Source organism: Camarhynchus parvulus, chromosome 4 (genome assembly GCF_901933205.1).
Source record: "Camarhynchus parvulus chromosome 4, STF_HiC, whole genome shotgun sequence".
Taxonomy (NCBI): domain Eukaryota; kingdom Metazoa; phylum Chordata; class Aves; order Passeriformes; family Thraupidae; genus Camarhynchus; species Camarhynchus parvulus.
In genome coordinates, this window is record NC_044574.1 from 31,258,763 (window position 1) to 31,285,415 (window position 26,653).

At 36.5% G+C, this 26,653-nt stretch overlaps 1 protein-coding gene across 4 annotated transcripts in view; it reads left to right on the top strand.

Moving 5' to 3' along the window:
• Positions 1-26,653, top strand: part of FAT1 (FAT atypical cadherin 1) — a 102,847-nt gene that overhangs the window by 66,876 nt on the left and 9,318 nt on the right. For all 4 annotated transcript variants that reach the window (XM_030947369.1, XM_030947370.1, XM_030947371.1 and 1 more), the window contains exons 8-22: positions 1,264-1,539; positions 1,753-1,963; positions 4,461-8,528; positions 9,113-9,309; positions 10,645-10,798; positions 12,241-12,474; positions 13,746-14,135; positions 15,335-15,549; positions 15,953-16,090; positions 16,389-16,532; positions 18,903-19,100; positions 23,133-23,934; positions 24,879-25,010; positions 25,118-25,281; positions 25,825-26,287. In XM_030947369.1, coding sequence (XP_030803229.1) covers positions 1,264-1,539; positions 1,753-1,963; positions 4,461-8,528; positions 9,113-9,309; positions 10,645-10,798; positions 12,241-12,474; positions 13,746-14,135; positions 15,335-15,549; positions 15,953-16,090; positions 16,389-16,532; positions 18,903-19,100; positions 23,133-23,934; positions 24,879-25,010; positions 25,118-25,281; positions 25,825-26,287 — 7,786 coding nt within the window. The remainder of the gene's footprint in view (positions 1-1,263; positions 1,540-1,752; positions 1,964-4,460; positions 8,529-9,112; positions 9,310-10,644; positions 10,799-12,240; positions 12,475-13,745; positions 14,136-15,334; positions 15,550-15,952; positions 16,091-16,388; positions 16,533-18,902; positions 19,101-23,132; positions 23,935-24,878; positions 25,011-25,117; positions 25,282-25,824; positions 26,288-26,653) is intronic.

Below are 26,653 nucleotides of genomic sequence, written 5' to 3' on the forward strand. Positions count from 1 at the left end.
ATCTGTTTCTAATCCTTGACAAAACCAAACTCCTTAGTCTCCATAGCAACATCTTGCAAGGGATTTTATCAGTGTGCCAAACCATTCAGTTTTAGAGTAAGATGCTAGTTTTGCAAGGTTGACATTTCTTCTTCCTGTAGCAAGAGCCCTGGCATTTCCTAATTATTTGCCACTATCAGGATTCATCTAATTTAGTTTCTACTGCATGCAGTTTGGTACCTTGTCTAAATTACATCTGTAGACTCCACCAGTTACCAATGGAAAGCACTGAGTGTCTTCAAAGAGCAATTTAACCCACTTACAGAATTGTAAGTCCCTATTTTAAAAGCCTGTTTATATATAGCCCTTAACAAATGTATACAAAGCTCCTAACCTTTGGGTGGATAGAAGCATGGCTGTACGTGCAGCACATAAAGAACCTGAATTTAGCTGTGTGTTGCTGGAGCTTTGCTGTCTACTTGCCAACTCCTTTGCATTCCTGTTACTTGTCTGATGCTATCACTGTTGAAGGAACAGGATGGTGGCTGTCTGTCTTACCCTTTTCATACAAAACTTTGGTGCTGTGTAAAGCAAGTGGGGCTGCAGAGATCATGTGTGGTTCCAGTGAACAATATTATACAAAGACGCAATTTGAAGCATCAGATTTAATTTAACTGTAACTTCAGAGAAATCGTGTTGGTGACCAGTGAGCTATGCTGAAATTAGGCTACATTGCTAGAGAATGGTAAACAAAACCACCTGCAGTTCTTCAAAATAATGCACTTTTGTGGCAATTCCACTACTTTTCTATTCTTGCCTAGGCTTGCAGATGTGAGGGGCTGAAAGAGGACTGGTTTTATGTGAGGGTAAGGAGTGTGTTATGCATGCACTGCCTTGAAAAAGCATTGCTTAAAATTGTAAATTTGCACCCCAAAACAAATTTTTACCCACTCTAGGATCCATATTATATATTTTAAATTTTTAATTCTAGAATTAACAAGGAATTTTTTTTTCTTCCTTTGGGCAAATACCTTTAAGATATCTTATCTAAGATGTTTCTGGTTGTATAGATTTCTGGTTTGACTTTGGGGAAGATGAGGCAGATTTGGCTTTAGTGACATTCTTCTTACCTACATGTCTTGGATCTCACCTCCTCTCAGCAAAATAAAATTGTCTTGAGGTGGTATTACTTCAGTATCATGGTCTAATTTTTAATGAAATATCCTCCTTTCATTTCTTTTTACCTAAAAGAAATGTTTTCCCTTTGCCATTGTATCATTTCAGGTGTACATCAAAGTTATAGACACAAATAATCACAGGCCTCAGTTTTCTGCTTCAAAATATGAAGTTGTTATACCTGAGGATACCTTGCCAGAGACAGAAATTCTGCAAGTCAGTGCCACAGACAGAGATGAGAAGAATAAACTGATTTATACTATGCAGGGCAGCACTGATCCCATTAGTCTTAAGAAATTTCGTCTGGACCCTGCAACTGGCTCTCTTTATACCTCAGAAAAACTGGATCATGAGACCATGAACCAGCATATTCTCACAATAATGGTGAGTACGCATGAGATTTTTTCTGCTGTGAATTACACACAGATACTTTTTAATGTCCTTTTAGTTTGTCCCCATAATTCAAACGTTTATTTGTACGTTTAATTTTTGTGCAGTCTTTGACTCTGTGGCTGATTGCACTATGAATTACTGCTAATATCTGGTGAACTACTGAAATTCCAGTGCTAATTCCTGGTGATGTGCTGACTGTTGCAGGTTCGAGATCAAGATGTTCCTGTGAAGCGCAACTACGCCAGGGTGGTCATCAATGTCAGTGACACGAACGATCATGCCCCATGGTTCACCAGCCCTTCCTATGAAGGACGAGTGTATGAGTCAGCAGCTGTTGGATCAGCAGTACTCCAGGTTACAGCATTAGATAAGGACAAAGGAAAAAATGCAGAAATTGTGTACTCTATTGAATCAGGTATATTCACTTTCTTACATTTTCAGTCCGTTGAACTTGCTGATAGTTTTTCAACTGTAGACATGTGAAAACATATCTGTGAAAAAAGGGGGACAGTGCAGGTTTATGTGCCATATTATGAGATATGTATTGAAGACGCAGCCTCAGAGTATTTAAAAGAAAATTAAAAATATTCATCTATATCCTTTAGCTGTTTATGTTATCCTCTAGATACATTTGGCATATTTAATAGTAGGGGAAGAAAAAGCCATCTTGGAATGCTCAAAAGGAGTAATTTCTTTAGAAATTACAGAATCTGTAATTTCTGTAAGAAATCATTCCATTCAGGTCTAAAACTGCATTCTATTTTGATATTGTAGGTCTTATTTTCTGTGACATAGGCAAAGCAAGGATTTGATGAATAAAGTAAGAGCTTGAGACAAGTGCTTTTGTGTTTAATATAATGCAGAAGTAAGGAGCTCAAAAATAACTTAAATGTGCATGTACCAAACTCCTAATTAATCCCAGCTTTTAAGGTAAATTTTTTGATAGATGCAGCAAAGAAGGGGTTGCTTTCTCTACTTCCCTGTGGCTAATTTTAGTAGTGGGACTGCTATTCTAGCTTATTAAAATATTTGAGAAATTCCTTAAGAGTTGGTCAGTTTGGCATTAAGACTCCTTCCACATTGCAAGCCAGGAAAGAACTGCTCCTTATTTTTAACCTCAGTACATCTTTCCGAACTTACCTATAATAATGTGGTTCAAATTGTGGCAATTTTTAATATTAGAAATCAGGATGACATGGATTCAGTTCACTTACCAGACAGAAGTAGGTTTTGCTTCAGTCCATGAAATCTGAGTTAATACAAGTTTGCCATTATCAAGGTCCTGAGCTTTGTAGGTACCATGACTAGAAAAAAAGAGTTATTTAAATTTCATTCTTTATGTGAAATACTGTTTTCAAGGTAAAAAATAATTTAAATAAAAAATCCCAGTAACAAGCATAAAAGAGAACAACAGGCAAAAGGTTACTCAGTTTCTGTTGCATGCAAAGTGATATATGCTGTTTTTAAATTTTACGTAAATTGCTGAATTGCTGTGTAAAGGACAGGAATTATTTACTATAAATATTTTCCTTTTTCCCCAAAGTGCTGTTTTCATATGAAAGCGCACTTTAACACTGCATTAAAACAAAGCTGTGATTATGATACTCTGACAAGAATGAATGGTTTTGAGTGTCTCATAACTTGCTTAAACTACATGCGATTTTTCTGTCATTTCTAGAAATATGTCATTTACTAAGCAAGACACCAACGTCCATGAAATTATTCTCTTTCCTTCCCATTTTGTTAGTCTTGTTTGCTGAATGCCAAACAATGGCAAGAAAAAATGTGTGTGCCTGCAGTCTAGAATGAAGTGACATGCTGTTCTGTTCCTTTCTTCTGGCTTTTTGTAGGAGTAAATGTAAGACCTGTAAGGTTTATTTTATAGGATGGTGATCTACTGGGAGGTTAAAGCATTATAATTGTTATTCTAAGTAAATGGAAGGAACATTCCTTAAATGCTTGTAATGGCTGCTTAGATATGTAATGGGATATTCTAAGAATGCCACTGTGTTTAGAGTCTGCTCTAAAAAAACCCAAAAATACCCAACCAAAAAGAAGCAACAAAAAAACTCAACGTGAAAAAAACTCAAACAAAACACAAAACCTCCTTCTTGCCTACTTGTGTGCAGAACTCAGAAGTTTTTAAAGCTTTTTTTTCATGCTGAGATCATGGCTTTGGTAATGTCATTTTTTAGGTTGGTAAATTGTTAAATCTTAGCATATTTAATACATAAGTAGGGTCTTGTATGCAGTGTAGTTAGTCTGTATATTTCAAAATTTGAAACAAACACGTGTTTATGTTAAATGGCAGCTGGTTCTTCTCAGCAGGCATTATTTTTCTTCTAATACAGTCACAGGGAATAACTTGTCTGTGTATCAATAGGAAATTAAGAGAGAGGTAACTATTTGTCCAATTTAAAAAGTTTGGTTTTGAATCAGTCATTTAGACAATACTTGTATAAACACTTAAGATTCGCAAGTGTTTGTTACAACCCTTCTTTTTTTCTTGTCCAAAATATTCCAGTTGTTTTAGATTATAAAATGTAACTTTTATTCCACTAATGTTAACTTCTGAATATAAGTTCCTTTCAGCTACAGTTGATGTTTAAGTTTGCTAAAAGAAAATTTTTGCATTAATTTTCAAGTCCTGGATGGCTTTGCTAACTATATTTTATGCAGTATTCCCACAAGTAAAGATAGAATTACTGCCAGCTCTTGATTACAGAAAACTTTCCAGACAGGCTAACAAGTGTTTATCAAGCAAAACTAAGAAATTTTCATAGTCTCTGCTTCATTGTTCTGTCTGCTCATAGTCTCTGTTCCATCTATGTCTTTTTAAGTATAGAGCTAAATAAGCAGTAATCCCTTAAATTCTGTATTCCTTTTTTTAATTGTTTTTTCTTTCTTCACAGGGAATATTGGAAATTCCTTCCTTATTGATCCCATTTTGGGTATGATTAAAACTGCAAAGGAGTTAGATTGTAGTAACCAGGAAGAATACAACCTGATGGTAAAAGCTACAGATAAAGGACATCCTCCAATGAGTGAAGTGACCTCTGTGCACATATTTGTTACAGTTTCTGATAATGCCTCACCAAAATTCACAGCCAAAGAATATTCTACAGAAATCAGCGAAAGTGCCAACATTGGCAGTTTTGTTGGAATGGTTACAGCATACAGTCAGTCTTCTGTAGTTTTTGAAATAAAAGATGGTAATACAGATGATGCATTTGCTATCAACCCCAACTCAGGTGTCATCATTACTCAGAAGATGCTTGATTTTGAGACTTTGCCTTTTTATGCTCTTACTGTGCAAGGAACAAACATGGCTGGCTTGTCCAATAATGCAACAGTTTTGGTACATCTTCGAGATGAGAATGACAATGCGCCAGTTTTCATGCAGGCTGAATATACAGGACTCATCAGTGAATCAGCTTCAATTAACAGTGTGGTTCTGACTGACAAGAATATCCCATTAGTAATTCGAGCTACAGATGCTGATAAAGAATCTAATGCTTTGCTTGTTTATCAAATTGTTGAACCATCTGTCCGCCAGTATTTTGCCATTGATTCTAGCACTGGTGCCATTCGGACAGTAATGAGTCTGGACTATGAGGAGACAAATATTTTCCACTTTTCAGTGCAAGTACGTGATACAGGGATACCACGTCTGTATGCGGAATATGCAGCTAATGTTACTATTTATGTGACTGACATCAATGATTGCCCTCCTGTGTTTTCAAGAGAGCTATATGAGACATCCCTTCTGGTTCCAACTTATAAAGGCGTGAAAGTCATCAGTGTAAATGCCACTGATGCAGATTCAGGCATTTTTTCCCAATTAATTTATTCCATTATTGAAGGCAACATTGGAGAAAAATTTTCAATAAACCCTAAGACTGGCGATGTAACAGTACAAAACACAACTCAGTTAAGAAGCAGATATGAATTAACAGTGAGAGCATCTGATGGCAGATTTGCAAGCACTGCATCTGTAAAAATTAATGTGAAAGAAAGCAAAGCAAGCCAGCTGAAGTTCACCCAGAGTTCTTACTCTGCAACAGTGCAGGAGAATTCCACAGAGGCAAAAACAATAGCTGTTGTTACTGCTATAGGGAATCAAATAAATAAGCCTTTGTTTTACCATATTCTAAATCCAGACAGCAGATTTAAAATAAGCCAAACTTCAGGAGTCCTTTCAACAACAGGAATACCATTTGATCGTGAACAGCAAGAATCTTTTGATGTGGTTGTGGAAGTGACAGAGGAAAATAAACCATCAGTTGTTGCACACATTGTAGTTAAAGTCACAGTAGAAGATGTAAATGATAACGTTCCATTTTTTGTCAATCTTCCGTATTATGCTGCTGTTAAAGTAGACTCTGAAGCAGGCCATGTTATTCAACGTGTGACAGCAGTAGATAAAGATACAGGCAAAAATGGAGAGGTGCGTTACTATCTCAAAGAACATCATGAACATTTCCAAATCGATCCTACTGGTGAAATCTCCCTGAAGAAGAGGTTTGAACCAGACACACTAAATAAGGAGTATATGGTCACAGTAGTGGCAAAAGATAGAGGAGACCCTGCATTTTCAGCTGAAGTTACAGTCCCAGTTACAGTTATGAGTAAAGCTATGCCAGTGTTTGAAAAGCCTTTCTACAGTGCAGAGATACCAGAAAACATTCAGCTCCACAGTCCTGTGGTACACGTACAAGCAAACAGCCCTGAAGGACTCAAGGTGTTTTACAGCATCACAGGTGGAGATCCTTTCAATCAGTTCACTATCAACTTCAACACTGGAGTTATAAATGTTGTTGCCCCTCTTGACTTTGAGTCTCATCCAGCCTATAAACTGAGTGTTCGAGCTACTGACTCCCTAAATGGGGCGCATGCTGATGTGTTTGTAGACATAATAGTGGAAGACATCAATGATAATCCTCCTGTGTTTACAGAGCAGTCTTACATTGCAACACTTTCTGAAGCATCTGTTGTTGGAACATCTGTTGGACAAGTGAGTGCTGCAGATGCCGATTCTGGAACCAACAGGGGAATTTCCTATCACTTGGTTGAGGATAATAGTGAAAGTCATGACTACTTTCACATAGATAGCAGCACTGGACTCATTCTTACAGCAAAAACTTTGGACTACGAACAAATTAAGCAACACAAGTTACTAATAAGGGCCATAGATGGTGGCATGCTGCCCTTGAGCAGTGATACTATTGTAACTGTGGATGTAACTGATCTCAATGATAACCCCCCTCTTTTTAGCCAATTGCTTTATGAAGCCAAAATTAGTGAACTGGCTCCTCGAGGACATTTTGTGACGTGTGTGCAAGCCTCAGATGCTGATAGTTCAGATGTTGGCAAGCTGGAGTACTCCATTCTGACAGGCAATGATCAGAAGAATTTTGTGATTGATAGTAAAACTGGGATTATCACCATCTCAAACCTACGCAGACAAACACTGAAGTCACATTATAATCTTAATGTGTCAGTTTCTGATGGCGTCTTCAGAAGCTCAGCCCAAGTCCATATAAGTGTAATCGGTGCCAACATGCACAGTCCCGTTTTCAGCCAGAATGAGTATGAGGTTGAACTAGCTGAAAATGCTCCACTGCATACTTTGGTTACTGAAGTTAAAGCAACAGATGAAGACTCTGGTACACATGGCCACATCACTTACCACATTGTAAATGACTTTGCCAAAGATAGATTTTATACAAATGAGAGAGGGCAGATATTTACTTCTGAAAAGCTTGACCGTGAAACACCAGCAGAAAAAGTAATTGCCATTAGTTTAATGGCCAAAGATTCAGGAGGGAAAGTTGCTTTCTGTACTGTTAATGTAATACTTACAGATGACAATGATAATGCTCCTCAATTCCGAGCAACAGAGTATGAAGTAAACATTGGGACTGATGTTCCACGGGGTACTTCGGTCATTAAAGTCTGGGCATCTGATGCTGATGAAGGTACAAATGCAGACATCACATATTCTATTGAAGCAGAGTCTGAAAACGTAGAAGAGAATTTAGAAATTGATTCATTGTCTGGTGTAATTACTACAAAAGAAAGCTTAATTGGTTTGGAAAATGAATTTCTTACTTTCCTTGTTAGAGCAATTGATGGTGGATCCCCCCAAAAAGAGTCAGTTGTTCCTGTCTATGCTAGAATACTCCCACCAGAAGTGCCTACTCCAAAATTTTCAGAACCATTTTATTCTTATACTGTCTCTGAGGACATTCCAATTGGAACTGTGATAGATGTTATCAAAGCAGAGCATAATCAGACTTTAGTATATAGTCTGATTAAAGGGAACACTCCTGAAAGCAACAGAGATGACTTTTTTGTGATTGACCGACAGACTGGAGAGTTGAAACTTGAGAAGAACCTTGATCATGAAACAACTAAGTGGTACCAGTTCTCAGTTCAAGCACAGTATGCAAATGGAGATTATAATGTTGTTTCCTCAGTAGAGGTAAGCATTCAAGTAAAGGATGCAAATGATAACAAACCCATTTTGGAATCCAACCCATATGAAGCATTCATCGTAGAAAACACACCAGCTGGAACAAGAGTCATACAGGTTAAAGGAACTGACTTAGATTCAGGACTCAATGGGCAGGTTACTTACAGCTTGGATCCTTCTCAAGAGCTAGACATTATAGAGTCTTTTACCATAAACATGGAAACTGGCTGGATTACCACTCTGAAAGAACTTGATCATGAGAAACGAGACAAATACAAGATCACAGTGGTTGCGTCTGACCGGGGTGAAAAAATCCAACTATCTTCTATGGCTGTGGTTGAAGTTACTGTCACAGATGTGAATGACAATCCTCCACGGTTCACTGCAGAGATATATAAGGGAACAGTCAGTGAGGATGACCCTCCTGGTGGGGTAATTGCCATCCTGAGTACAACAGATGCTGATACAGAAGAAACCAATAGACAAGTCTTTTATTACATCACAGGTAAGTCTTTTTGGGTAAAAGTCAGAATAATTGTTTGAGTGCTGCTGGAATGATGGGAGATAGAGCTTAATCTTTGAAGAGATTGGAAAGTGTTTGAAACCACAGAGCTGCAAAGAAACAATGTATGTGTCTTAATATTAAAAACTTAAGTGGAAAAATGAATTTTAGTGGGCTTTGTTTCATGTGTGCCTTGCTTAAGATGCCTTTCTCTGTATATTATTTATATATCAAATTTTATTTAAAAAACTATACTTAGATTAGTGATGCAGTTAAAGAACAAATGAAAGAAAACTCAGAAAATAATAGGCTGTTAATTTCCAGTGGAATATTTTATTGTTTCTATTTAGTGTATGTCATAATATGATGTTTTCTATAATGCTACATGAATTTCTAAATTAATTTTTATGGATTTTGTTGGCCACAGTTGAATTGGTTGTGTGAGCATCTACTGACAATTTCTACCTGGGAAATGAAGCTGTTTCCTCATAAAGCCACAGAAAGTGTCTGGTTTTTTCTTTCTTTTTTTTTTTTCTTTTCTATACCTTAATTTTGGTAGAGTAATAGTATTTCTTTTCATATTTCAGGAGGTGATCCCTTGGGACAGTTTGCTATTGAAAATTTACAGAATGAATGGAAGGTCTATGTCAAAAAGCCTCTGGACAGGGAAGAAAAGGATAATTATCTTCTAAATATTACAGCTACTGACGGGACCTTTGCAGCTAAAGCTGTGGTGGAGGTTAAAGTCCTTGATGCTAATGATAATAGCCCTGTTTGTGAAAAGGTAGGCAGAGTCTTGTATCTTCCATTACCAGCTGCTTTCATACATAAAATTTACATTTTCTCTGAAATTGCTTCTCAGGAGACTGACAAATAGCTGTTCCTTTTAAACCAGTAACAAAATTTGGACTACTAAGATAGATTGCTGTTAAATAAAAGATACGTCACAGACAGATTTTTTAAAAATCCAAAGACAATTCATTGACGCTCAGTGGGTATTTGAGAGATATAAGAAGAATTGTAGTACATTTCTCCTATGTTAATTCTTTTCCAAAAAGAATTATTTTAAGCTGCAGCCATCATCGCTTGTATGCTCTATTTTATGAAAGAAAGTTTTAAAGAAAGCTGAATCCCATTTCTTAGTTGAATTATGTATTTCCTGTGATAAAAGAGTTGAAAAGAGTGGAACATTACTCTGCAATTGCAGTCAACAGCACCAAAAATCCGTAAGCCATAAATGTTTTCTTGTTACAAAGCTGTCTACCGTACCAGATTTTTATAGTCTGCAAAAATGGACATGAAAAATAAGGAATGTAAAAAACTCAGGAAGATAGCCCCTGCAAAATGTGTTACTGCTTCTCTAGGATTTTTCATAGTTGAACACAGATTTCATATTACTAGGTTGAAATCTTCCCTTGTACTAGGAAGGACAAGTATACAGTGATATAGGATTCTTTTTTTCTTAGTTGATGTTTATGTTGGTTACTTCTGTGTAAATAGTTGCAGTCATACACAGACTGGCAAGTCAGTATTTTTAGCTTTTTTTTCCTTTTATTTTTCCCTTTGTTAATATTGTTGTTACAAGGCTTAGTGCTTCTAATGTAATGCACATTCCTGACATGGATGGAATGTAAGAGTGCTTAGTGCCAATAAATTCTGAATCCTTTTTCTTATTTTTAATTTAATCTGGGAGCTTTTGTGTCATTAAAAGGGCAGCTATCAATTTCTTGTAGATTGAGACAGACACAGAAAAGATAATCCACCAAAAGAGAGAAAAATTAAATTAGCAAAAATTTATAATTCCTATTTTAGGAGCACATTTCATTATTAGTTAATCAGTTACAAGTGTTTTGAGTTCTGAGCAATGCACTAGTGTTCAAAAATCCTTATAGCTGCAGTATTAAATACCTTTGTGAATAATCGAATCAATGTGAAGTAATTAATTAGAAAATAATAAGTTCTTTTAATTTTAAGTTATTTCATCCTCTGGTTCACATGATATGTTACCAGACATTCAAACAGAATATTATTTCCTCTATCATTCCTTCTTCCCCTCCCCTTTCCAAGTTTTGCTTACTTCATATGTTTAGTTTTTCAATGTAACTTTGAAATCTTGCAGACTTTATATGCTGATTCAGTTCCTGAAGATGCCCTTCCTGGCAAGCTGATAATGCAGGTGTCTGCTACAGATGCAGATATTCGTTCCAATGCAGAAATTACTTACACACTGCATGGCACAGGAGCAGAAAAATTCAGACTTGCTCCAGACACAGGTAATAATACTTCATACATTATACAAGACTCCAGTCACCTCCTTTTATAAAATGCTTTGCTATTGCATTAAGACATAAATGTCAGTTGTTAAAACTTTCCACTAAGGGTGGTTTACTGTACATTGGTTTAAAATGTGAGTTTCTACTACATAAATACTAATAATATATTGAATAAACTCAGGCAAAAGGCAAGTATTTTAACTTATGAGGAACTAAAATGTAAACAGGGTAATTGCCCTGAAGCCAGAAACTTCCTTGCTGAAGTGACTGGAATAAAAGTAGGCCATAAATTTTGCTCTTTTTATACTCACTGTAGTAGCAGCAATAATGGTTTGTAACTGTGAAATATCTTCATTCAGATTCTCTTTGCCATCTTTTGTTTTGGAAAATTAAATGGGATGAGGTTAGATGGAGCAACAAATTTCCTTTCCATAGCAAACACCAGAAGTACCCCCAGCTTTATTGGAATGAGATTAGCTCAAAAGTATAGATGAGATAAACTTTTAACTTGCTTCACTTTGGTCTTCATGGTATTTGTGTGTTTTGTATTACACTATTGCCAAAATCCTATACTGTGCAGGCTGCAGTAGACAAGCAGTAGGAGGGTAAACAGTGTAGAAAAGATAGGATAAGATGAATACAAAAATGTAATGCAAGTAGAAGAGATTAGAAAACTTCAGTGACAAAATAAATGAGAAGGACCTTACTTCATGGGTTTGGGGGATATTTTTGGCTTTGAATGTCATCTATGTGATGTGCTACTGTGTTGTTACATAAACTGAGAATTGGTAGGGCTAGAATACTCACAAAAAGTGTTTCATAATACTTTTCTGAACTGTTTATAAGGTGACAATGACTACACATAGTAGTGGCCTCTTATGCATAGTAGTGGCCTCTCATGTTTTTTATCACTTCAGAAGGAAAGTGTGTGTTAGCAGTTTAGAGGTTTGTCTGTAGTAGTAGTTAAGACTTCATTGTGAATAGCTGTGTTTATTCATGGAATGTTAGAGGAGGAATTACCAATACCTATGGAAGGAATACAACTAAACAGCTGAAAAAAAACAGACATGGATTTAACCATGCATTTTTTTAAAGCCAGAGTTCTAATACTTTAATTTACTTTGCACAAACACACATGGATTTTTGCATGCATACACATTCTCTTTGTGCACTAACAGAGAGTTTAACTTTAGCTAATTTCTGTTTCAAGAGCATTAGAAAATAAATAAAGTGTTTTAGTTCTTAATCTTTTCAAGCTAAAAGGCAGGTCACTTACATGTTTTGCCCAAAGTGGAGTTCATTAATACAGTACAACTGTTGATTTAGCCAGTGATGAAATTACTGTAAACAAGAAAATTGTTGTTTAGCTATTGCGATTTTAAGGGAAAACAGGTTAGGTGTACTTAAGCCTTGCAATTTGCATCAACTTATGCTGTTTGTAGGTGAATTGAAAACATTAATGGCACTTGATCGTGAGCAGCAAGCAGTTTATCATCTTCTGATGAAAGCCACAGATGGAGGAGGAAGATTCTGCCAAGCTAACATTATCCTGACTCTGGAAGATGTGAATGATAATGCCCCAGAATTTACAACAGACACTTACTCCATTACAGTATTTGAGAACACAGAGCCTGGAACCCTTTTGACAAGAGTGCAGGCAACCGATGCAGATGCAGGTATGCATTCTTTGACTGATACTTTTGTCATGTCCTCAGACTTACAGTGGTATTTCTTTAGTTTTATCCTGAGAGGTGTCAAGTGTTTCAGTAGAGCTGACAGATGTTCAATACCATTTAGGATCAGACTCCTGAAAGATATCTTTTGGTCAACTAAGTCATTTAACACCTGACTTTCATGTGTGAGTAGCTTGGAAGACATCCCTATGGTGTCTTTGCAAAAAAGAGGAGAGGGGGGAGAGACAAAATGTAGGGAATTTTAACTGTCATAAGGTATTAATGCCGTGATCAATTAGGTTCACCCTTTTACTCCTGATAAAGTAATAGGACTATCAAGTCATGTCTGTTCATGTAAATGGGCATTCATGGATTTTTGTCCTTCTCAGGCCAGCCATTGATGATCATACCATCAAGAGAACGCTGGTCAACTGTAGCTTTATGTATATGCTGTTAAGATTTTTACTGTCTCTTTGTCTTCATTGTTCTGTTACAAATATTTATGTGAATATGAACTGAAAATGACATCAGAAAGAGTTTGTTTATAGGCTTTGTTGTAAGGAACACAACAGCACTTAAGGTGTATGATTTCCACATCTCATCAGTTTCTTAATCAAATAGTATTAATGAATTACTCATTCATTAATGAGTTGCCTCATTTGCTAAAACAAATGCCTCAGTTTACTAAAACAACCAACCTGCTTTGTACTATGATGAAGTTAGATTGCTCATTTGAAAGGTAACAGACAGTTGTTTCCATACTTCACTAGTTTTTGAGGATCAGGTGGACCAAAATATTGCCCTTAAAATCTATAAGGTTTAATAAAGAAATGGTGCTAGAAATTATGCTTCTGTTAATTTTGGGGCATGATTCCTAAATAAATGTACTGGTTTTGAGTCTAGTTAATTGATGCAACCTAACTCTCCCATAACCTCCTCTGTTATTATAAGCTGGCTAAGCAGATTCTGTTGTTCTAAAGTTATAATTACATTTATATTAACAATTGCTTCGTATTAACTAGTGCTGTAACTGAAGCAGAACTATGGTTCATGTTTTCTGTATGACGGAAAATCAGTGCAGTGAAGTGTTAGCTTAATGCTTTTTTGGAAGTAATTCTGCCCCTCACAAGAGACTTCAGCTCTTTCTGAAATGTACTTTTAACATGAATGATAATATTTAGCATGTGTGTCTTATTTTCATAGCTATCAGATGGATTATTCTGTTGTGTATTTTAAAGGCTGCTTCATACTTGAAAATTGTTTTCAAAATGCAGGGTTGAACCGTAAAATCCATTATGCACTGGTGAACTCTGCAGAGGGGCAGTTCTCTATTGATGAATTCTCTGGAATCATTCGTTTGGAGAAGCCTTTGGATCGGGAATTACAAGCTGTGTACACGTTAACTTTGAAGGCCACAGATGAAGGCTTACCTAGAAGACTGTCTTCAACAAGTAGTCTTATCGTTTCTGTTTTGGATATTAATGATAACCCACCCGTATTTGAGCATAGGGAGTATAGTGCAAGTGTGTCAGAGGACATTCTGGTTGGAACTGAAGTTCTCCAGATCTATGCTGCAAGCAGAGACATTGAAGCCAACGCTGAAATCACATACTCAATAGTCAGTGGGAACGAACATGGAAAATTCAGCATCGATTCAACAACAGGTAACAGGTTACAACTGTGAATATTACTTCAGGCCGAGCAAGTCATAGTGACTTCCTCCATAGTTCAGCCAGGTTATGTACAATCTGTGTGCTTCATCCCAGCTGTAAAGTTGCTGCTGCTGTCTTTTCACCCATTTTACCAGCAAGCTTACTAGAGGAGTGCAGTAAAATGTAGAATGGGAAATTTATTTGTTGTTTCTATTTATTGGATTATTACTTGGATTGGGTTCATTTATAAGGGGTTCCTAACTGGAAATTCCCTGCTCTGGGGGCAGGCAAGTGGAAAGACATAGATCTGTAATGAGAAACATAATTATCTTTCCATAAAAGGTATATAATCAGAAGGAATGGCCAGGCTTGGCAAAAGAAGGATTAGAAATAAAATTGGTTAGGAAGACTGGTCATTGGTCCACAAAGGCAGTAATCCTAGAGAACTTTGATATGGCATTAAAGAGAGCTTGGAATTGGAATATTATGTTCAATCATATGTCCAGCATGACAGTGGAGATTTTAGGCTTGTATGATAGTCAGATTTAGTCTTAGGGGCTATTTTGGTTATGTTGAGAATTTTTCACTATTAATGAGAATTCTTTGTTAAAAATCAATAAACACTTCCATTTTAGTTTTGTTTACTTATGTAGTTCTTTTTCGAGAGATAATTTCTTACAAAGTTGCTTGGGTTTGGGTTTTTTTATTATTGGTTTTGTTTTTAATAAGATTTCTACCTAAAAGTTAATTCTAATTGACTTCTGATAGTTAGCTAAATAGTTTGGTAGTTAATTGTACTAGTATAGTGGAAATTACAATTCTGCTTTTTCAGTGGATATGCTGGTACTAAGGTATGGAAGATAAACTTCATATATTTAAAAGGAGTAAAAATGTTCCAGAAAAACTCATCCAGCAAATCAATTTGTATGCTAGGGACTGCACTATCTTAACTAGTCAGTTAAAAACTCACATTACAAATGTAAGCCTGGTTGTTTTAAACTGTGAATCTTTTGTGGTAATGGCAGGAACTTTGCATCTCTTTACTTACATGTGTTAAACATAATCATTTCACTGGGTAGCTCTAGCTTTACAGTGACAAACCAAGCCCTGAAAAAGCTGAATATTTGTCAGGTCAAAATAAAAAGTTCCAACACATAATACTACAGCAGTAGCAGAGTTTGTATGAGGATTTGTTTCTTCTTCTTCTCTAGGAGCCATTTTTATCATTGAGAGTTTGGATTATGAAAATTCTCATGAGTACTACCTGACAGTGGAAGCCACAGATGGAGGCACACCTTCATTAAGTGATGTTGTAACAGTGAATATTAATGTCACGGATATCAATGACAATTCTCCAGTGTTTAGCCAAGACACTTACACTGCAGTAATCAGTGAAGATGCTATGCTTGAACAATCGGTTATAACAGTACGTATTGGTTTCTCACTTTGAAATACTCTGTCATGATGAACATGCTTTCATTCTTGAAGGAATAAGTATTGATTTGAAGGTTAACATCAATTAGTAGATGTTTGCCACTGAGTGAATTGAAAATTTACTTTGAAAAAGTTTCAGAAGTAGGGACTTCAGATCCTGTGGGAAAGTAGATAATGTTTTGTGATATGTTTATGTTCTCCTCATGAGACCATGACTTAACTTTCAGAAGAAATTCAGGATGTTAAATTATGTTGGTATAATGTATTGAGATGGCATTTCTCTTGTGAACTATGAAATTTTTTAGACCAAAAGAGCTCATCTTGAGGGTGAGTTTATCTGAGAGATGCTAGAGTCTTTTTCAATCTGTTTTAACTGAGACTCTAATGTCACTTAGGTTATGGCAGATGATGCTGATGGACCTTCCAACAACCGCATTCACTACACAATTATAGATGGCAATCAAGGAAATCCTTTTACAATTGACCCTACCCGGGGTGAAATAAAAGTGACTAAGCTTCTAGACAGAGAAAAGGTGAGTTTTTTGTCATTTTAAGGCATCTGGGATTAATTTACCTATGCATAGTTGATGACCACTGTTTCCTTACTCATTTCTAAGTTACTGTTTCATGTTCCAAAATTAGTATTGCTATAGTAAAGTGCAAGCATCTCTTTATATCAGTACTTTTGGGAGGAAGAGAAAGGATTAAAGATATGAAGGAAAGCTTTACTGGGGGTTTTGCTAAAATAATTCTTCCATAAAACAAAATCTGAGTTTGTTACTTTTTTCCTCTTCAGTAAATGTTTTTAATTTTTTTTATTAATTTTTTTAGATTTCAGGATATACCTTGACAGTTCAAGCTTCAGATAATGGAAGCCCACCTAAGCTTAACACAACTACAGTAAACATTGATGTTTCTGATGTAAATGATAATCCTCCAGTGTTCTCAAAAGGAAACTATAGTGTTATCATCCAGGTAAATACAACTATTGAAGTAGTTACATCAATGTTATTGGACTGCAATTTGTGACTTGAATTTTTCTGTATTTTTAATTATTTAAGGTCACCAGTGAGACTGCTTATCAAATAAGTGTTGAGGGTTTTAAAATTCCTGTTAGCACGTTATGTAGAAACTTACATTGCAAGTTGTAAGAGCCACAGAGTGGGTGAGGTTGGAAGGGACCACAGTGAGTCATCTGGTCCAACCTCCCTGCTAAAACAGGCTCATCCTAGAGCACATGATTGAGTCCAGTCCTGGGCACAGGATTGACTCCAGGATGCTCTTGAATATTTAAAGTGAGGGAGACTGCATAACCTCTCTAGGTTCTTCTTCTGATTCCTTGTGTGTGTACATGTCTATGTATTATAAATTCCTTTTATGCATAGAACAATCTTAGAATCATACAGGGATGTTAAAATACATTATAATTTCGCTATTTCTTTTTAGTCTTAAGAGTTACCACTTAGAAAAAGATCCTTTAGGTACCTGTTACTTTGAAGCTAGTGCTCTGCACCATGGCACGAGGTTAAGCCCTAATTCCCACTGGCTTCCTCTGGGATCAGCAGCAGTTAGAACAAGAGTGGAATTTCATATGGCTGCATACCAATCCTTTGACTAATTTTACACTGTAGGATGGTAGCCGTAGGCCACATTCTCAAGTGTCTGGCATGTACTTGCCTGATTCAGAAAACTGCTAAAGCAAAGACAGCAGAGTCAGCATCTATACTTCTTGTCTTCCTAAATCCAATAGGAAATAAATGGAAGTCAACAAAGGAATTGCACTAAGGCCTTTGTTGGCTAGTAATGTAAATGAGCTCAATCCCTTGTGTCCTTCTGCTGTTTCGTGGCCTGGTGCAGTAGATCTGTGAGGATCAGACAATGTTACCTGTTGCACTGTGCCATCCTAACATACCACTAGTGTTTGAGACAAGTGTGCATCATTTGTAAGGGCAGGTCTCCAAAATAGGACAAAGTGAATTTATACAATATGCACCCAGTATGCAAATATGATAGATATCCTGGATCTTGCTTTTAAAAAAACCCAACCAACCAAAAAAAAAAAAAAAAACCAACCCCAAAAAACAAAGCAAAACAACCCACAAAAAAAAAGAACTCAAAAAAACCCCACCACATAAAAAACCAAACCCAAACCAACAGTTTCCAGATTCATGTTTGTGTGCTGTCAAATGTATCTCCTATTATAGTCTTTCTTGAAATAAATGTTAATTAATATCTCGCTTAAACTTCAGACTGCATAGCCAATGTCTGTACTATTTCCCTTACTCAATTAAAAAGGAAGCCCTCTTGTCTTATAGTTCATTCATATGGGCCTGCCCTAGTTGAAGGTAGCAGAGAAAAAAGCTGGAGGAGTTGCCCATGAATGCTGATGTGCATTTCCTCTTGTATTTGAGATGGATATGTTTGGACAGAGTAGAAAATGTGCTTAGCTTTTAGGAAAGTCAAATTACTTTGGATGTCCAGCTGTAAATATTTGTATTTTAAAGCAATGATCTTTGTTCTGCTGAAAGGGAAAAAGCTTCAGCTTTTTGCAGTATCTGATAGCTAAATTGACTTACTCTCTTGGAAACAGAGTATTATATTCAGGAGTTTTTACATCTATGAAAGGGATAGCATTTTGTTATTGTTGTACTTCAAAATAATGTTTCTACTTTTCTTGCTTTTCAAATTAGTATGTATATAGAGAAATATGGCTGATAGAGCAGAGCACAAGTATTCTGGGAGAGGTGTCACAAGTGTCAGATAAAGTTATATGTATGTGTAACATATGTGATAAGCCGACATATGTGAAGTGTCTGTGAAACCTCAGACATCCACATGATACAAGCTTGAAGGGATTTTATGATGCAGATTTTAAAACCTGGATTTCATATTTTAACTGGATGGTGCCTGTAGCAGCCACAGCTGTAGGCAGAACTCTTAATTAGGGGCACAAGGGGTCAGATGGAGGCATGTATTTTTCTAGCCCTCCCAACAAAGGCAGTAGATTATTCTTAGCAGGTGTTTTCTCTAAATTTCAAATCTTTGATGACTTAGTAATTAGGCTACAGTAATACTAATTCAGACCAGAAGTGGAAAATGTAAAGTGTCAAGCTACCTTTAAAAATACAATACCAAGTTTAAAAAACTGCCTTTCTCCTTTTACAGTTTTTGAGTCTTAATCTCAGAGGGTGGTAGTTTCCCTGAAGCAATATTGTCATTCTGATTTCTCTTGTACTGATTAACTGGTTTGACAGTAATTTTTTGGGGTTTCTGTTGCAAGGAAGAAATCAGCTTCAGACCCTATCCTCAATTATAACAAAACCAATGTGTATTATATATCTGTAGGAAAATAAGCCTATTGGATTCAGTGTGCTGCAGCTAGTGGTGACAGACAGGGATTCCTCTCACAACGGCCCTCCTTTTCTCTTCACCATCCTGACTGGAAACGAAGAGAGAACTTTTCAGATTACCCAGCAGGGAGTTCTCACCACAAGTGCTGCACTGAATCGCAAAGTGAGAGATCACTATTTGCTTCATGTCAAGGTAGGATGTTTCTGTCATGTTCCTCTTACTGTTTTGCAGTGTAAGTATTTGATTAACTTTTCTGACTCGTGTTCACTCCACCACTTGTCTTTCTGTTAGGAGATCCTGACATGCCAAGTAGTCATTTGAGGCATGTCCCATGGGGACATGCGTCTTCAAAGAAAAAAACTGTTGGTTTAAATGCTAATTTACACAGATGCAATGGGAAGTTCAGTTAAACTCACAGTTAGAAGTAAGGTGTAAGTGAAATGTTAACTGGGTGAGTGGTCTTAATAAGCGCTTTGCCTTCATGTTGGAATGCTGGAAAACCAGCAGGGGACAGGTCCCTTGAGCCATTTTCTATTGCCTGCATAATTCCTCTTGCTGCTATCGTTTTGACCCTTGAAGCTGTGTGCTGGACTAAACTCACATGATGAAAGCAGGGATATTGCACAACATAGCAGTAATGGAAAATTTTCCTGTAGTGCCAAATTCTTTTTTCAATGGCAATTGAAAACATATTTTTTTAAGTTTGGACCTTTTTTCATAGTAGATATTTTTTCATAGCATTGAAACTTACAGTGCAGTAGTTTGAGATCTTAGGATCCTGCAGTGGAAGCTGCAGTATAAAACTCAAAAAATGACCCTGAAGTGCTGTAATATTCGCTACATTAGCCATTGTTGTACAAAAAGACCACACCATGTCCAAGGTTACATTAAACTAGCTAAGTTCTTTCAAATACTTTTTGTAACCTAGTGTGAGAAAAGTTCAAACCAATTGTTTTAATCTTATCTAGTCCTTTTAAATTCAGTTATAAATTAAGCAGCTGGGAACAGAGGACTTAAAATTAGTAGGCTAAAAGTAGTTGCCCTTAATTCTTCATTTCCAGATTGAGGTTTTAAGAAAAATTCTTACCTTCATTTTCACATGAGGAATTTCTTTTAATCTCCAAATTGTCCTTATGCATACTATTGCAGATAATTTATGAGTAAACATGCAGTTGCAGTATTTTCGAGTAATACTGTTTATAACAGTGTGTGCCGAATTCCGTCCACATTGAGATAATTGTGACATATTTACACAAACTCTATTTTCTTTGGGAAAAGAAGAAAAAATTCACACAGATATTGTAATTTGCTGTTTGAGTCACTGAAATGTTAGTATTCAGGAGCCATTAATATAAGGACAAATATAGTTTCATTTAAGTGTAGTTTAGTTTAGGGTTTAAGAATTGGGATGAAAATGGGGGCAGGTGTACCATTCCTCTGTTAGCCATTTTTTCCTCAGTAGTGATATGCCAATTCCCCCAAAGCCACCTTTTTGTTTATGGGTGTTTTTCCTGTATGTGGACTCAGTGTAGTGCAAGATTCATATATTTTCCTTTAGATCTTCTCTAACAGTAACTAATTTCTATTTATTTTGCTTTTTAAATGTGTTCTTATAAATGCATGTACAGGCAGTTATATTTGTTCTGTATAGACTATTACACTGACTTTGTCACATTTCATGATTTAGCTGCAGCTTTGGCCCTTCCTGATGTGCCTAGCTTTTTTTAGGTGTGAGATGCCTGTCTAACATCTTCCTCTGGGTGGAATCTTGCAATTCTTTTATTTCTAAGCCACTTGGTCTCTAGTCTGCTTGTAAACAGCCTGTCAGAACTTCAGCTATTTTGTCTTTAGCACAGTAGCTGAAAAGTGCTTTTTTATTAGGAAATGAATATGGGCTATTTCATTGGCATCCAGTAGCTAAACAAGTGTCTTGAAACAAGTGTACTCATTTAGAGCAAAGACTTCTCAGAGACTGTAAATCATTAAAGCAGACCTTACTAATGTGCCTCTTCTTGTCAATGTTTTGGACCTGTCTAATCAGTTGATTTCCAAGCTTCTTGACTGGATTCTTGAAATATATCACTGTCTTTTAATTGCCATTTGCCATTTTACACTTTGCTAGCTTTTTTCAATAGACATACTACTATTATTTGCTATTATCTTACAATCCACAGGTATGAAGGCATCCAAGACTAAAGCTAGCAATTTCCCTAACACAAGACTCCAGTTCCAATGATACACACAAAATTATAGGCATGGCTGTTGAGGAAAAATATTTTTCCTCTGTTCCTTTAAAATAATATTTTTTAAAGTCTGTAGGAAGGCATTTTCTCAACTTTACATTATGTTTAATTTCTACATTTTGATCTTGCAAATCACAAGTTAATGGCTGTGTATGATCTCTTGAAACCCATTTTCAGTTTTTAGTTGACCTTTACTGATGCGCTTTTCAGTATTGACAGCTTTCACTTTAGTTGCTTTTTGAATGGATTGCTGAGGTAGTGATGTTTTTAATTTACAGGCATACTTTCATTTGAAAAAACTCATAACTAAAGAAAACCCCACTAAAGCTACACAAACTTTCCCCATATGCGCTCTACTCACTCACTACCTCCAAAAGACTTTACTTTTGTCATTTTAATAGAAATAAGGATTTTGTTCCCCAATGATCACCGTATATGGGCATGCCAGTCGTATTTGCTTGTGCTCTCTCCAAAGGAAATAGATTCTCTATTAACAAATGTCTCACAGCATTAGTGTGCGAAATCTTCAGCTATGAGTCATGCAGTCCTTTGTGCCACACACTGAAGTCTTCAGTTTAAAACCACAGCACATTTTAAAATATCTGCACTATTGAAAAACCATTTCTCCTGGGGCTCTTCTTTCCTACCTGCTGTCCATTTGTTATAATTTTGCTTGTCTGGTTTTTTTTGAGCCTTTTCGGGTTTCCCTTGGCATTTCTTCTGTAGCTAAACTGCCTGCCTTGTCTTGTTTCCAGGCAGAGATCTAGGCAAAACAAAACTTTGCCAACTTGAGCTAAAGCTCTTATTATTTATTTGGGTAACTGGAGGACAAGTTTCTAGCCATGCCTGTCTTTTGGAGTTAACAGAAACAGATGAAGACATATAGTTCTAGGAGACACACATTACCTTTTAAAAATGCCACATTTATGTGCCCATCCACAGATAATCTTGTGCCTGGAGTTACTCCTCTTTTGCTTAAATTTGTATAAAAAAATCAAAAGCAGCCTCTCCACATAGATCTTCAAAGTGTACTCTGTAAAATTATTGCAAAATCTTTTAAACAATGCAGAATATCTTCTACTTTCTGAGCCCTGTATTTCCCCTCTGTACCTTCACGTCTCCAATTCTTCTTTAACTAATTTCTTCAGTGTCACTTTCAGTAACTGAGAGAGAGTTCTGGAAAAAGTAGATGGGAAATAAGAGGTGAGAAATAGAAAGAAAAAAGTGAACCCGAGGGAATGCTCTTAACTCACTTTTCCACTCTTCTTTTTTTACTGTCCTAGTACACCAAGAGTATATGTCTTTGTCCAAAAGGGGTGGAGAATAGGGTGTTCAAAAAGGCTTTAAAATTGAATTAGGCTGATACAGTTAAAGACAGTTGATTAACTGTCTGAAGCAAATAGTACTACAGGTACCCACCTCTTGTTTTCCTCTCTGTGACCAAAAATCATGAAAGGCAACATAATTAACTTTCTGCATGCATTTTTTTCCTTTTGAAGTTCCATTTGGCACAGTACATTTACTTTGTCTTCCAGATTACCTCCTAATTGTAGTGAAGCATGTTGTACATTTCTAGTGCATGACTCATTTCAAGTTTGTAAAGTGTTTCTGTGCTTGATATTAAAAAGCTTCAAGCACCATCTGCTGTCTGAAATCAGCTACTGTGCATTTCCTGTGTATTTGCTACCAGTGTTAATAGCTTCCTGGCATTTTCAGGTAATAAGAGCACTGTAGGCTTTTAATCTTGGGAGAAATGAAAACATGTTTGTGTGTGTCTGCTTATATAAGCTTTTTAAATTTTCAGTGTTAACTTTTATGTTAGGAATTGTGTTACAGAATTTATGTAAAGCATCTTCCTATAGGACTTTTTGATGGGGTTTTTATGGGTACAAAAATACAGCTCAACTATATACAGGATAAATATCTGCAGTAGAATTTGAGATAAAGCAAAAATGTAAATCTGTCCTCATCTTTCCTTTAGGTGTCAGATAATGGAAAACCACCGTTGTCATCTTTGACTTACATTGATATTAGAGTTATTGAGGAAAGTATTTATTCTCCAGCAATACTGCCTCTGGAAATCTTTATCACAGCCTTTGGGGAAGAATATTCAGGTGGTGTCATTGGAAAAATTCACGCAACTGATCAAGATGTTTATGATACCTTGACATACAGTCTGGACCCCAAAATGGAATCCCTGTTCTCTGTTTCCAGTACTGGTGGCAAACTAATAGCACACAAAAGGTTAGATGTAGGACAGTACCTCCTAAATGTCACTGTTACAGATGGAAAATTTACAACTGCAGCTGATATTACTGTACACATCAGACAAATCACACAAGAGGTATTAAATCACAGTATCGCAATACGCTTTGCAAACCTGTCCCCTGAAGAATTCATCGGTGATTACTGGCGCAATTTCCAGAGAGCATTGAGAAACATCTTGGGCGTGAGGAGAAATGACATCCAGATTGTTAGTTTGCAACCTTCTGATCCTCCTTCTAATCTGGATGTCCTCCTGAATATTGAAAAGTCTGGTAGCTCTCACCACCCAATGAGAATTTTGCTCCACAAGATAAACTCTTCTGTGCCTGACCTAGAGGAGATTTTAGGTGTCCGGATAATTGATGTGTTTCATAAGCTCTGTGCAGGCCTAGATTGTCCTTTGAAATTTTGTGAAGAAAAAGTAACAGTGGATGAGAACATCATGTCAACCCACAGCACAGCCAGGCTGAGCTTCGTCACTCCCCGTCATCACAGAACAGCAGTTTGTCTTTGTAAAGGTAAGAAACACAGTAAGGGAAATTCTATCCTTGAAAAGATTGCTCTGGTTTTAAAAAGCAGTAATCCACAGATGGAAATTTATATTACAAAACAAGATCAGGAATGTTCTGTAACTCTCTCTACAGTATTTGCCTAATTTTATTTGTAGTAAAGAGTAATTCCTTCTTATCTCATTATCTCATTTCAAGAGTTTACATAATACAAATTTATGGAAGTGAGTATTTGTTTTTTTTTATAGCTACACCTTCATTTTCCATTTTATGAAAGAAGTTAATTTTTTGTTGTTGTTGCCTATGCTATTTTGATGGCCATTTTCAGTCTTGTGTGCACAAAAGTAAGTTCCTGCAGAGTACATGAATACTTTGTTGTTTCTGCTTAGAGGAGTAGCCCACACAGTTTCCAGACTTGTTTGGGAATGAGAGGGTAATGTGGGAAATAAATATTCATTAAAATATATGTAAGTATAAAGATTTCTGACAGAAGATTAATCTTTATCTCTGAGTAAAAAAACATTGCTTTTTAAAATCAGGACTTAACCTTGCTGGGTGAACTTGCACATATGAAGTAAATATTTAAAGCCTGTTCCTTTTCTGTCTCACATACAGACATACTTTTCTCTGCTCTCCCCAACCTACTCTGTCTGTGTTTAATATCTACATGTTGAATTTTTGTGGTGAATGATTCTAATGGTAAGCCTTAAACCACAGCACCAGTTTCCCAATTTTACCAATTGAGCTGAGTAATCAAGATAAGGATAAGCATCAGCCACTCTATATTCTATTTGTCTAGTCTGTGCCAGTCATGCCCTGTAACTGTTATTCACTTCCTTTTCTGATAGTCAGGAATATCATTTGGGGCACTTTCAGCTACTATACGTAAGAGTCCCTTTTCACAAAATACTATCACCATCAACAGAAAAGAAATAATGGATTTGGTTTTACAGAAGGGAAATGCCCCCTGGTGAACAGTGTGTGTGAAGGAAACCCATGTCCTGAAGGTACTGAATGTTTAGGAGATCCAAAGGAAGGAAAATATACCTGTGTTTGCCAAGACAGCAAAGCTGGACAATGTCCTGGTAAGGAATTAACTTTAAAAAACTCTGTGCATATTATATTACTTTCCAAATATAAATTTTATTCCAGTCCTGTGCTAATACTTTTTATGCTTTTCTGTATTCCTAAGCATCAGCTGGCTCTGCTGTGACATTTACTGGGAGCAGCTATGTGAAATATCGTCTCATGGAAAATGAGAACAAAGAGGAAATGAAGCTGACAATGAGACTTAGAACTTACTCTGCTCATGCAGTTGTTATGTATGCTCGAGGAACAGACTACAGTATCTTAGAGGTACATTAAAATCTCCTAGTGCATATCTCCTCCTTTCTTCCTACCATCTTCTTACTCTTTTTGTGTCAGATTAAAAGATTGAGTCATAACATCTATGTAGAATGGTTATAACTGAAAATTACTTTAAAGGTAGGGTCTATTACACATCCAGGTGACAAACTTGTACAGAAATTTTTACATGTGTAAACAAACAAAGCTTCCTGAATCATATACTTTGAACAACTTTAAATTTATTTGGTTATAATACTGAAGTCCATACAGGAAAAGCACAAGATGAAAGATATTGAAGTATTGTAATATTTTGATTATGATCTGTGATTACTTTACTAGAGGAACAAAATGTACAAAGTGTACATTTCAATTAAAAGAACCATATAGAATAAATCACAGCTACCATGACTGGAAAACAGTGTTATTAAACTGCTTTTTATGAACACCATCATCATCCTGTCTCTCCAGCAAACATAAACTTTTATAGGCATCAATATTTTATACTCTTTAAGTGTGCGGACCATTTATTGATGTTGTGGCTTTCCTCTGTAGATCCATCATGGAAGACTGCAATATAAATTTGATTGTGGCAGTGGACCCGGGATTGTCTCTGTTCAGAGCACTCAGATAAATGATGGCCAGTGGCATTCCTTATCTCTTGAGGTGGATGGAAACTATGCACGACTTGTTCTGGACAGGGTGCATACTGCATCCGGTACTGCTCCTGGTACACTTAGGACACTAAACCTAGACAATCACGTGTTTTTTGGTGGTCATATTCGTCAGCAAGGTACAAGACATGGTAGAAGTCCTCAGGTTAGCAATGGTTTCAGAGGCTGTATGGATTCCATTGTATTAAATGGACAAGAGCTGCCCCTAAACAGCAAGCCACGAAATTATGCACACATGGAGGAATCTGTAGATGTCACTCCTGGGTGCTTACTGACTGCCACAGATGGCTGTTCAAGCAGCCCCTGTCAGAATGGAGGCGTCTGCAATGCACTGTCAAATGGAGGTAAGCTGCTCTTTATTCTTCTGCTTTTAGCTTTCAAAATTGCTTTTCAACTTCTCTGCTTTGAGGGACAAAACAGCTTCATCCATAATTCTTGGTTTCCCAGAGTTGTAGAAGGTCAATAGTTGAATAGGTAGGAAGGCTGTGTGTGCCTTCTAGATTCGACTGCTTGGGGTATGAGGTAGACAATGTCCATCTGGCAAAGCGGGGATTTAATCTTCAGTGCTAACATCTAAGGTCCATCCTCTTGACAGCCTACTTTTGAGCTTTTCTTTAAAGATTCTGAAATCATTGGGACAACTTGTGTTTTGTGAGAAAAATGTTTAAGAAAACTCTTACTGTTAGACTTTACCTCACCTTTCAATTAAA